We start from the raw sequence: 12,796 nt of genomic DNA on the forward strand, positions 1-12,796 counted from the left end.
AGGTGGGACATGGCCTTCCCACGCCATCACGGCCCTCACCACTCTCCACTGCTCCCCAAAGCTTAGGCCAAGGGGCAGCTGCCATCTGCACCATGCCCACGCTGCTGTTTTTCTAACAGTCAGGGGAAAGTTCTCTCTCCCCACATCTCTATCAAATGTGGAAAACTAGAAAGACAGAAGCCCTGTGATTTTTTCTTATACTTGGCTGTCTTCACTTGCCTACCTTCTCTGTCTAGCCCTCGAGGCGTTTTTTTCCTTCCATTCCCGAAAAACTAGTCTCCACTTTTAATGGCCTTTAGCTCTTAAGGGGAAAAAAATAATGAGTCCTCGTGACCTGGAAACATTCCAGACAGATTTATTATCTGCTTCTCGGTTCCCTCTTCCCCCAGCTTGTTTTCCTTCCTCTGGTTTTAGCTGAAACATATGGGCTTTTTTTTCCTACCAATGCCATCATTTGGGTAGAATAAGGTGTATGTTTGATCATGTTTTTTTTTCCTGGCACTTTCGGAATTAAAATATTCAGTAGACCAATAAAGCCATTTTTAATATGGGAAACGTCACTGTTTAGGGCTCCATACTTAACTATTGGTATAAGAAAACAGCAGAGATGTGTGTAGCCCAGGGCATTTATATGTTTAAAGCACAGATCTTACCTTATCGTAAAACAATGGCATCCAGAAACAGCCTGCATGTCTAATAAGAGCTGTGTTTGCTTGTTGCTGTCACTTACCAAACCATGAATTGCTGCAATTCACACAGAGTGTGTCTCTCTATGAAGCCAGGTGTGTGTGAATCCCACATACCTGGGACTTCCTTAAGGGATGCTGATGACAAAGTGTATTACTGAATTTCTGGTTTTGTGAGTTTTTCCGTACATGATAAACAGCCTTGATGAAAATTCTAATGTTTGATAGTGCAAAATATTGAATAATCAATTGCTAAGGTATTTGAATCAGGAAAGACAAATCTTTGTCGTCAAGTTTGACATGTATGTGACATAATCTAAGCTCTCTGTGATTTTGGTACAGTCGTTCCGATTAGTGGGACATTTTCTCCCCCTTGTCCTTTTTCACACATGTGATTCGGAAATAAATGAGTTGAAGTGTGTAGAATGATTTAAATTCCTGGCTTTTGGTAACCTATCACATCCTCCCTCCAAGGACTGTTCCTGGAGCCTTGATTTTTAACTCCACCAAAATTGCACACCTGGCAGACCTTGCAGAATCCCCGAAGAGGGCCACTTCTCCCCTCCTAGTCACCACTGACCTAGCTGCCTCCTGGTCCACAGCCGACTGCTGTCGTAGCATCTCCTGCAGGAGCAATGGCAGATGTCCCCTGTCCCAACCTGGAACTCTGGCACTGGGACAGCTTTTCTTGGCAGCCCTGTGACTCAGCTGTGGCCTGGACCTTCCTTGTCCTCATGCCAGCCCAGTCAGCAGTGCCCCCAGGCCAGCTACTGGACTTAATTACAGTCACTTCACAGCATCCTTATCAGGCTGGCCCCTCAAAGGACAATTTTAAATGATAATGAAGTCAGGCTTTTTGCTTAAGTGGGATGTGGGGAACAGCGTGCGATGGGTGGAGGGGAACTGATGTCTTTTGGCCAGCATCAACATTTTAAGTCTTGAAGCGTAGACGAGGTAGTTGACCTCTGTCTTAGTCCGTGACGACGGCTATTAAAAAAATACCATAGACAGGTGGCTTAGTGGCTTAGAAACAACAGACATTTGTTTCTCACAGTTCTGGACACTGAAAAGTACACGATCAAGGCTCCAGCAGATTCGGTGTCTGGTGAGGACCCGCTTTGTGGTTCATGGACAGCTGCCTTCCTGCTGTGTGCTCACATGGCTGAAGGCGTGAGGGAGCTTGTTGGGGGTCCTTTTTCAAGGGCACTCACCCCATTCCTGAGGGCCCCACCCTCAGTACCTAATCACCTCCCAGAGCCCCCCCACCCCAACATAGCACCTCAGGTGTTAGGTTTAAGCCTGTAAGTCTTGGGGAGACAAAAACATTCGGTCTGTGGCAACCTCTGTATTCTTATCATAGTTTTTGGAATTCAGATGTGATTGCAGAGAGGAAGATGGGAAAGGCCAGAGTCAATTAAACGTGTCGGGGCTGAGGTGGCCACCAGGTGAAATCACAGCGCGGGCCACTAGCTCCTCAACAACCCCGGGAACTAGTCCAGGGCGCCAGTGTTAGCTCCACGTTACAGCAGAGAAACACACACCAGAAGAGGGCAAACGACTTGTTCAAGCTCATCTATGACAAAACCCCAGAGGTGTCCCCACAAGGTCGAGTCCAGGGCTCGCTCCTTCCTCACTCTCATCCTTCTCAGCCCTGCCTCATGACTCTTGTGAATCTTCAGCCTTAAGCTTCATACCATCCCTAGGAAATGACTGTTCTGATAACTGAGAACCAGCACAACTGGCATTTTATTGTTTTATTTTTTTAAACTGAAGTATAGTTGATTTACAGTGTTGTGTTAGTTTCTGGTGCACAGCATAGTGACTCAGTTATATATATATATATATTTCATATTCTTTTCTATTATAGGTTATTACAAGATATTGAATACAGTTCCCTGTGCTTTACCGTAGGACCTTGTTGTTTATCTACTTTACGTATAATAGTTAGTATCTGCAAATCCCAAACTCCCAATTTATCCTTCCCCCTCCCTTTCCCCCCCGATAACCATAAGTTTGTTTTCTGTGTCTGTGAGCTTGTTTCTTTTTTTGTAAATAAGTTCATTTGCATCATTTTTTTAGGTTCTACATATAAGTGACATCGGATGGTACTTATCTTTCTCTGTCTGACTTACTTCACTTAGAATGATCATCTCCAGGTCCATCTACATTGCGACAATTTGCATTGTAGACACCAAAGGCCTAAAACCCAGAGAGGGGAGGAATTTCAGATGAACACTGAGCCCTTCCAACCATAGGACAGGACATTGTCCCATGCCCTACTCCCAATAGCTGTAAATACATAATTGTGAGTTTTATTTATGCAAAATAGCTTTTGATAGAATTTCCTGATGAACCATCAATGGTGCTGCCCAGTCACCCACACCTGGGCCCGAGCTACTGAAATCACTTCAGCTCTTAAACAGGCTTTAGTGTCTGTTAGCATCTCCCCTAAGAGGCCAGATGAAGTGAAATACGAGAATGGAGAATGAGACAGATCTTAGCTATGAGCAGACATCATTTCTGTATCTCAGTCTTGAGAACATCCATGTCACAGCCAGTCCTCAGCCGAGACGGAGCTTAAGAGCGTGGACTCTGGAGCAGACTGCCTGCATTTGCATCTGGGCTCCGCTGCTTAGGGTCTCTGTGTCTCTGGGCACAGTGCCTCACCCTTCTGCACCTCAGTTTTATCATCCGTGGTATGGGGATAATAAATAATAGCACCCACTATGAAAGGTTATTGACAGGATTAAATGGGTTGCACGTGTGGAACACTGAGAAGTGGGAACAAGTATAAAATCAGTGAGATTAAATATGAGTCAATATTTTCTCTTCCTGTCTGCCTGTCTTACAGCCTTCGAAGCGATCTGAGCCACTTCGCTCACTTAAAGTGAGGCACCCACTAAAGTGTCTTCCCTGCCTCTGTGTCGGGTCTCGAATACTTTCCCAGGAGCGGTCCACGGACAGGCAGTGTCGGCAGCATCAGGGAGCTTGCTAGAGGTGCAAATTCTCAGGTCCCTCCCGGGTCTTACTTAATCAGCAGCTCAGCGCGGGCCCTCGAGTCTAGGATTTAAAATGCTCTCCAGGTAATTTTTAAAGTTGGGGAAGCATTGCCTCAGAATCTTCTCTTTACTGAGAAACTTCAAGCCAGACACCCACGTTGAGGAATCCCGCCAGTGGAGCGGCCAGGGTCATAGTACCTGCAGGGACCAAATGTCTCCATTGTTCCCTTTGGCCTGGGGACTGGTTGGAAGCAGAGCATTTGTGGGGATTGTTTAGTTCCTCAACACAACCAGCTCGGTTAATTCAGAAACCAGTGATACTTTGAGAGGAGAGTCGCGGCTGGGGCAATTCCAGAGATTATGCCTTGAGCACAGTTTTCATCCTCAGTTTTTATATTATTTGACCTTAGCTCAGATTTCCACCTACCACTCCGTGTTGCATTCCAAATGAGTCTGTCAACTGGAGGTTGCAGCTTTGTGATTCAGGACCTTGGAGGATGGCTTCCAGCTACTTTTTTTTTTAATTTGAATCCAATGAGACTTATAAGGAAACTCTAAGAGGTCATTCGTTGAAATGAAGAGACTGATAAGCAACAAATTTGGTCAACAGTGTTTGCTGAGTTTTCCGCAAATTCAAGCCATTACCGTAAGCAATCACTACAGGTCTCTAAAGAGGAGCGAGGAGTAAGTGAATGGAAGTCCGCGCCTGCTTCGGTCTCCCTCCCCACGCTTGTGTCTCCATCCATCTGTTTGTCTCCAGGATCTTTCCCCCTGGATGACCAACCAACACAAATATGAAACACATTTCTACAGTGCGCTTCTCTGATCTTCTACAGGGCATGTTTGTTTTTAGTTAATTCTTGAGCAACAGTGAAACCATTGCTTTTCCAGTTTTCTTCTCTTGCTGAAAATTGTGAGGTGTTAGTCAGCGCTCAGCCTTCTGATGGATCCCAGCGTCTCTTGGGTCTGATCAAGAGTCAGTCCACCTTAGAGGCACAATCCAGGGGGAGGGTATAGCTCAAGTGGAAGAGCGCATGCTTAGCATGCACAAGGTCCTGGGTTCGATCCCCAGTACCTCCTCTAAAACAATAAAACCTAATTACCTCCCCCCTACCAAAAAATAATAATAATAATTATAAATAGATAAGTAGAGGCACAGTCTGGTTCAAGTTCTAATCATGTGTTGGGTTCAGCGCCCCACTGGCTGTACCACTGACAGGCCAGTCTGTTCTCCCCTTCATGCACATACCCCCATTGCCACAGCTACATCTCTCAAAGACCTTTTTTCTAATCATGTCCTTCATGCCTTTGACAAAGCCAGATTTAACATATGTCTATTCTGTTAAATCCACATATCTCTGCCCAGCCTCCAAGCCGTGTGCTAACTCTGCCTCCCGTTTCATCCAGAGAAGGCTTCATATTCATTTTCATTCCAGAAACCCACGTGCCGTTTTCATCACTCCACTTACTTCTTCCCACCTCCGGGGCACCGCAAGCACCAACCTCCCTGTGCCACCAACGCTGCACTTGGCCCTTCCCATGTTTTTCTTCCTCCTTTCCTTCCATTGGTCCTCGTCTCCGGTGGTAGAGCTCTTACTAAACATTGCCTCCGGTCCCCCCTGTCCTTGTCTGTGCTGTTACTGCTGTAGCCACACTCACGGGGACCTTGCTCTGCAAACATCCCCAAGCGATTTTCCTTTGTAAATTCTTGTCTAGAGAGTTTACTTCTGAAGGTCAGAGGCAGCAGGGAATTTTCCATTTCTTTTGTTAAGGCTGCACCTGGAGGGATCAGCCGGGAGAGCTGAGGTGGATAGAATGCTTGGCACGAAGTGGGCGCATGCCACGTGGTGATCACTGACTACAAAAAGGTTTCTCGATTCTCTGAAGACGAACAGAGGAGGAAAAAGCAGTTTGGGAAGCCTCCTAACTGAAGCATATTTAGGGAACTCTAATGAGACCCGATTAGAAACCATCTTTTCTGTTTTCACGTTTCATGTGAACGGTGAAAACTCAGGCTAACCGTGGCCTTTTGGACGGTTGCAGGCCTCTCTTCTGCTCTGAATACTGGCCTGGTTTGCATGACGATTTCCTTTCTTGCTGGAAAACTACACTTTCCCCCTTTCTTTGGAAGAAGCAGGACCAGTTGGAAATGTGAAGCTGCAGGATTCAAATGCGGTGGACTTGGCTGGAGCACTCGCAGTGCGTTTCTTGACAAGTCCTGAAAAGACCATTGAATTCTGGTGCCTGAGCTTTTTTTTTTCCCCCTGCAGTATTTGGATGCGTTTCAGCTGAAGTGTTTGGCTGGATAGGGTAATCGAAATGGATTTTTTTTTTCTTCCTCAGCAATCTTAGGTACAGTTTCATCCTTTACAGTTCAAATGGAATATTTTGCTACTATGCAAATACTTTTGAGTGCAATGGAATCGTGACTCCTTCACCAGCAAACAACCTATCTTTTAACCTTACATGCAAACAGGTAGAAAACATAAACTGAGAGTGCTCTCTGGACAGAAAAACTGGCAGGTATTTGGTGAGTTTGCTAGGGGGTATCAAGTTACGCTGAAAATCTTTTTTTTTATTATTGTTATTAAATACAGGCATTTTGGAAGGACTTTTACTTAATTGGAAAAATTTTCCCCTCTTTAATTTCACATGATGAAAAACCTATCTAGTCATCTCTGCGGTGTCGGTAGCAGTGCGCGTGTGTGGTGGGCTAGGGGTTTTGATGCTCTGTTTTGATGCTCTCTGATCATCTTCAAAGGGCTGCTGGCCTTTGAATCTGCTCCATAGCTAAAATTCTAGCTTTAATTATCAGATTAGCCTGCATTTTTTTCCCCTCTGTGATTAAGGAAGGGAGAAGCTGAAATGTGTTTATTATTCTGCAATATACTTGAGATGGTAGGATCCCCAATGTTGCATTTTGTTCTGGAAACAAGAGCCGGTCAAATTACAGACTTCTTCAAGCCAAGGGCGGAAAGTGAATAAGTCGGGGGAACAGAGTCATTGAGCGACATGACAGACGCGGGGGTCCGTGTGGTGCTCCCCGCTAAACAGTGCTGGCATCGTGCCTTTCAGGGTCCCTGCAAGTCATGAACAAAACGAGAAAGATTATGGAGCGTGGTGGGGCCACCTTCACCAACGCCTTCGTGACGACGCCCATGTGCTGCCCCTCCCGCTCCTCCATGCTCACCGGGAAGTACGTCCACAACCACAACGTCTACACCAACAACGAGAACTGCTCGTCCCCCTCGTGGCAGGCGGTGCATGAGCCGCGGACCTTTGCTGTCTATCTTAACAGCACTGGCTACAGAACAGGTAAAGGGGACCTTTCCAACCCGTGAGCCTCTGGGAATGCATCTCAGACCCAGGAAAGTGCACTGCATCATGAAATACATGAATTTCCAGTAAGTCCTTCATTGGAAAGAGTCTAGGCTTTGCTCTCCCAGTATCTCCCCATCCTTTGCTTTCCAATGTACCAGTGAGCGATCCCTTAGAGAAGAGTCAGAATGACTCTCAGTGGACATGTTAGGAAAGTGTTGCCCCCATCAGAGCACCCAGCAGTTGGAATTTTCCAGGAGAACCTACAACAGAAGAGTTTTCATCCCGTTAACCTGTGATAACACCTCAACCTCCCAAATCTCGGGGCATCACCGCACAGCTTGGGGCTTGTCCTAGCTGTTGGCAAATGCTGGCTGATCGCGTCGATGAGAAACCAGCAAGTGCTCTGAAACTGCTTAGCACCTACCCAAGGATCAGCGACACAATAGATTATCATAAATAACTGAATGGATAAACCAGTGAGGTGCACCTTATTAACTCATCCATTTACTTACTCGTAACTGATAGGATTTGGAATTTCTGTAGCTTGAATGGGGGTTACTCTTAGGTCTCACGTGTGTGCCTCCATCTTCCGGGAAACGGGGGGCATATCCCAGCAGCTGCAGCTGCTATTTTTGTTTAGCCCACACAGAAGAGGGTCTGAGCTACTCGGTCCTTTGAAAATTGGGGACCTCCTTCAATAGAGGTCTTGGACATAATGCCAGTTTTTCTAAGAAAGAAGCAAAGCTCCTTCCTGTGAGGTCGTGCCCAACGCAACGTTTAGATGTTCTCCTTGGGTTTTCTGAGCATTTCTTCATGAAAGAAAACAGAGATATTGTTAGAGGGGCTGTAATGAAAAAATCATTTTTTCAGAACCCCATAGACTTGCTCATGAGAATTAAGCGGCATCATGCATGCTTGCTGAAAACGGTTTTCAGGTCTAAAGAGTCTCTATTCTGAAGATTTAAACGGGGAGGATTTCAGATTAATGTATTCTCTCAGATCTCTTTAAACATGAAATTAAACTTTCCCACTCGACTCAGGAAATATGTGGCCATTTGCCTCTTTGCAGAGCACCCTGTGGGCACGTCATACTTGATATTTATGGATGAAAATATCGATTGTGAATGTGACAGCACTGTCATTCACACGCTCTCCACTTAAGGGAAACTCCTCCTGTGAAATTCAAGGGTGTCTGCTTATGCTTAGGGGAGGATCTAGGTTACTCAAAATGCCTTATCCTGAGTGTGTTTTCTCATAGAAGTGATTTAGATTTATAGCAACTTTCATCTGAGAGCTCTAAAGCAATTTGCAAACCTGTCAAACATCCCTGTAGGATTCCTACACAGCAAGTGTACTTGGCTCCATTTTATAACTGAGCTGGGGGTTTCAAATATTGTGTGACCAGCTCAGAAGCAAAATCAGAAATGGTCCCCTGATGCCTGGCTCCTGATTCTGACCACCAAATTGTGTTTTGTTCATAAGAAGCATTGTGTGAAGTCAGTGACTTTCAACTTGCAGGCTCCCTATAATGTAGCCCCTAGTAGCAGACAGAGACAGACAGAGAGAGTTGGAACATAGTTAGAACTCTCACCGTATGCAGACCAACGTGGACGGTGTCTGTCGTAGGAAATAGAGATGTGGGTGACCCGGAGAACCTGCCGGGACCTAGAGCTGTCAATGAGGACTTGCTAATTTGTTTCAGGGCTAAATCAAGAAAAGGGAAAAAGAAGATAATAAATTCTGGAGAATTAGGGAAGAGCAAGCAATGTGGCCAGAGCTGACCAAGTTCTGTCGTGTACTTGAAATTTGCTAAGAGGCTAGACTTGGATGTTCTCGCCACAGGGGAAAAAAATGGAAACTGGGAAAGGTGGGAGGTGATGGACATGCTGATGGGCTTGGCAGTGGTTAATATTTCACAGTGTTTACGTATCACAGGCCATAAGCCTTAGCATTTTTGATTGTCAGTTAGACCTCAGTAAAGCTGGGTGGTCGGGGAGAAAGGGAGAGAAGTGGGGGTTAATATTTGATGCTTACCGACTCTGTACCAGGGTCTTTAGCAAAGTTTTCTCACCTAATTCTTCCTGCAATCTGGAAAGGATTTGCCCGTGTTACTAGTGAAGAAACAGAAACTCAGGAGAGCTGATTGTCCAAGGTCACAAGCTAGTCAGCGGCAGAAGGAACCCAGCACAGCTGACTCCAACGTCTTTCCTCTTTCCCATTGTCTTATTTCTTTACATATCTTTCTGTCATGCCTCATTCCAAAGTGCCTGACGGAGACACAGAAAACATAATAGGGTACAGAGCCATAAGGACCCTGTCAATGGAAACCAAGAGCAGGGCTAGTTAAAATAAGGCAGAGGTTAGTGTACAAGTTGCAGGCACACCATGGAGTTGTAGGGAAAGGCTGCCTAGCTGGAGCTCAGCTTCCAAATGGCAAAAGCCAAAAAGGAGCCACCATCCATTACAAAGTTCATGGGGTCACCAAGATAAAAACAAACCAGTTGCTTCTAAGAAGCGCAGTGTATTCTGGGACTTGCCCCAATTATACTGTGCTGATTCCACCCTGCAGTGGATTACAACAGCTTGAATAAAACTCCGAGATAATTCAGTTCAGTTCCCTTATTTTCAGATGAACAAACTTAGACCCACAAGATAAAGGTGCCTTGTTGAAGTGACACATCTGATGCTCTGATAAGAGTGGGCATCAGGACCTAGGTCTTCAGGGGTTTTTGCAGGAGGCTACCCCAACCCCATGGCGCAGGTCTAGGATGAACCCGCAGACTCTCAGGCTTCCCTGGTAACAACTGTCCATCCTTCGGTGCAGCCCAGTGGGGCTGCTTTTGTCAGTTGTCTTCTTCAGGGAGAGGAGATTTGCTCTTGGAAACAAAGTCAGATTCTGAAGCCAACCTTCTTCCCAGGGGTCTAGACACTTAGGTAATAATGGAATTTATAGTGAGTCATCCTATAAAGTAAAAGGAATTCTTTCAGGGAAATGGGATTTTTCCAAACACTTAGCTAGGAAGAGAAAACGGATGATATGCACTTAGGAAAATAAATTTTGATGTGCCTGTTAGTAAATCAGAAAAATTAAAAGCTAGAAGTCTAAACTGCCAGCGATAATGAGTTATACAATTTAAATTCATCTTTGATGGGAAAATATTGACATGCCTCAGACAATTAGGAAGTAAAGATGTCACTGTGACAATAATTATCGATCCAACCAGGGACAGAGACCCATTTGAAAATCCACAAATAAGCACATCAGGCTGACGGACATCTTAGGAAATTCAGAGAATTAGTGAGCAGTGATTAAACCAGCATCATTATTTATGAGCCGCTAAACTAGTGGGAAAAAAGCCAATATATAAAGATTTTATTGTTTTCCCAATAATGAATACATTATTTGCAGTATTTAGCTGGGACCTAAGGAAAACAATGACGGAAAGTGAACTATGTATTATACATAAATATCCACCTAGAGAAAAGCACAAAGCTGCAATCAGTTTTATGAAGAACAACTCAGAGAAGACAAATTACTAAGAGGCTTATTTTGGGAGGCGTCCAGAATACATGGATTTAAATGAACTAAATTGATCCAATATTGTATTTACCATCATATGACATGAATTTTCTTTTTCAGAACTGAGGCATATTTTTGGGGCTGGCTATAACGTAAATTTTTCTGACGTTACTCATGGAAAATATGACTCTACAGCCACTTGAGTGTTTAAGAAGGGAAACTACAGTAACGTGTCTGTTGCATTTTTATGTTTTAAGTGAAGTGAGAACAGTCTATCATAAAGAGAAGTATTCTGCCTATATGCTCAAAAATTGTTTTAGTTTAAATTTCTGTGAGGGTGTATATATATATATATAGACATGAATGTAAAACCTGGCATTCATTTTAAGGTAAGAGTGATAATCCATGTTTGAGAGTTGACATCGAGTGTTAGTATAAAACCCTGAACCAAAGATAAACAACAAGGTCCTACTGTACAGCACAGGAAACTGTATTCAATACTTTGTAATAGCCTCTAATTGAAAAATAATATAAAAAGGAATATATATATGTATGAATGAATCACTAAGCTGTACACCAGAAATTAACACAACATTGTAAACTGACTATACTTCAATAAAAAAGAAGACAAAAAGGGGAAAAAAAAAGAGAGAGATTCCGAGTTGGAAACAAGAAAATAAATATATTAAAAACAAACAAACAAACAAACAAACAAACAAAAACACCTGAACCAAGACAGAAGAGAACTGGAGTCATGACCTCACTCTGCCTTGAACTTGTTTTGAGAACGTGCCCAGGCCAGGTTTCTAACCTATGTAAGGCAGAGATAGGACCAGACTGATTCCTCAGTTCTCTTTCCTGTCCAAAATTATACTATCATTTTATTACAATCACTGTAATTACATTGATTCATTTAAAAATGGTAGTGTTCAAAGTGTAATCATAACACAGAATATATAAAACCACGTGTGGATTAAATTGTAGTCATACTAATTCTGCTTCCTACCACTGGGGTGGAAGGGCCAATATTTATTATTACCTGCAATAAAATGTTTTGCAGAGAATTCTTTTCGTAGCAAAACAAAGTAGACAAATTAATCAGTTTTCTAATTGGTCTTTTTGCATTACAAAATGTATGTTACTTACAGCAGGTGTATTTATGTATTCTCTAATACAGGATTTTTTTCATTGTAACCTTTTTTTATTGAAGTATAGTGAGTTTGCAGTGTTGTGTCACTTCCTGGTGCACAGCATAATGTTTTAGTCATACATATGCTTACATATATTCCTTTTCATATTCTTTTTCATTATAGGCTATTACAAGATTTTGAATATAGTTCCCTGTGCTCTACAGTATAAACTTGTTTATCCATCTTACATATAGTAGTTAGTGTCTGCAAATCTCAAACTCCCAATTTATGCCTTCCCACTAATATGGGATGTTTTTTAATGTCGAGTTCACTTACAGTAAGACAAACACATATTCTGATTTTTATGAATTGTGATATTATCGATTTTTGCTGAGTACACAAACATGAGGGATAGCATGCCGTAGGATGCCGTTTACTGAGCCACAGTGTGCTTGGAACTATGCCAGACATGGGTCTATGAAGAGATACGAAGTAACACCCCTGTCTTCCCTCCTAGACTTACAACCCAGTGGGAGAAACCAGACTCATGCGTCCAAGGTGACAGAAGAGTAAATCATAATTTTAACTTGGTTCAAAATTATGTACATTTTAGTTACTACCAGTGAATTCCTGCGACCCCAAATCTAAGAATTACGTGGAGTAAAAGCTCAATAAGTATGTCATTTGTTACTTTAAATGAGATACGACTTCTCTACAGCGTCAGGAATCTTTTGTAGTTTCTCTTTGCCGACCTAAAAATAAATGCCTTTGCCTCAAATGGTTCAAGGAAATTTTTCTAAGTATTATGTAACAGGTAATCCTGGACAGAAGCGGCGTGGCCTAAAGTCAACAATCACTATAATCAGGTCTTTCTGACCTTTCTCCCTGTCACCCAGCCCCCCTCCCACCTTCTTAAACAGCTGTGAAGGGAAGTGTTTAATGGCTCCCAGAGAAAAGAAGGACATGGAAGGAGGGGTGGATGGTGTGTGAGGGATATGTTCAGACAGTGGTTAGGTTGACTTGCCAATGCCAAAGGATAGAAAAACTTCAAGCCACACGTAATATAAAGGCAATATGGGCAAGAAAAGGAAATTCACCTTAGGGAGCGGGAAAGAGATCCAGTACATCTGGAGGGAAATA

The 12,796-nt window shown here is 43.4% G+C and overlaps 1 protein-coding gene across 6 annotated transcripts in view; it reads left to right on the forward strand.

Moving 5' to 3' along the window:
• The window catches only part of SULF1 (sulfatase 1), a 151,118-nt gene that overhangs the window by 84,515 nt on the left and 53,807 nt on the right, over window positions 1–12,796 (forward strand). For all 6 annotated transcript variants that reach the window (XM_010998859.3, XM_064480862.1, XM_064480861.1 and 3 more), the window contains one exon: window positions 6,761–7,000. In XM_010998859.3, the coding sequence (XP_010997161.3) occupies window positions 6,761–7,000 (240 nt within the window). The remainder of the gene's footprint in view (window positions 1–6,760; window positions 7,001–12,796) is intronic.

This window comes from Camelus dromedarius, chromosome 30 (genome assembly GCF_036321535.1).
Source record: "Camelus dromedarius isolate mCamDro1 chromosome 30, mCamDro1.pat, whole genome shotgun sequence".
Classification (NCBI taxonomy): domain Eukaryota; kingdom Metazoa; phylum Chordata; class Mammalia; order Artiodactyla; family Camelidae; genus Camelus; species Camelus dromedarius.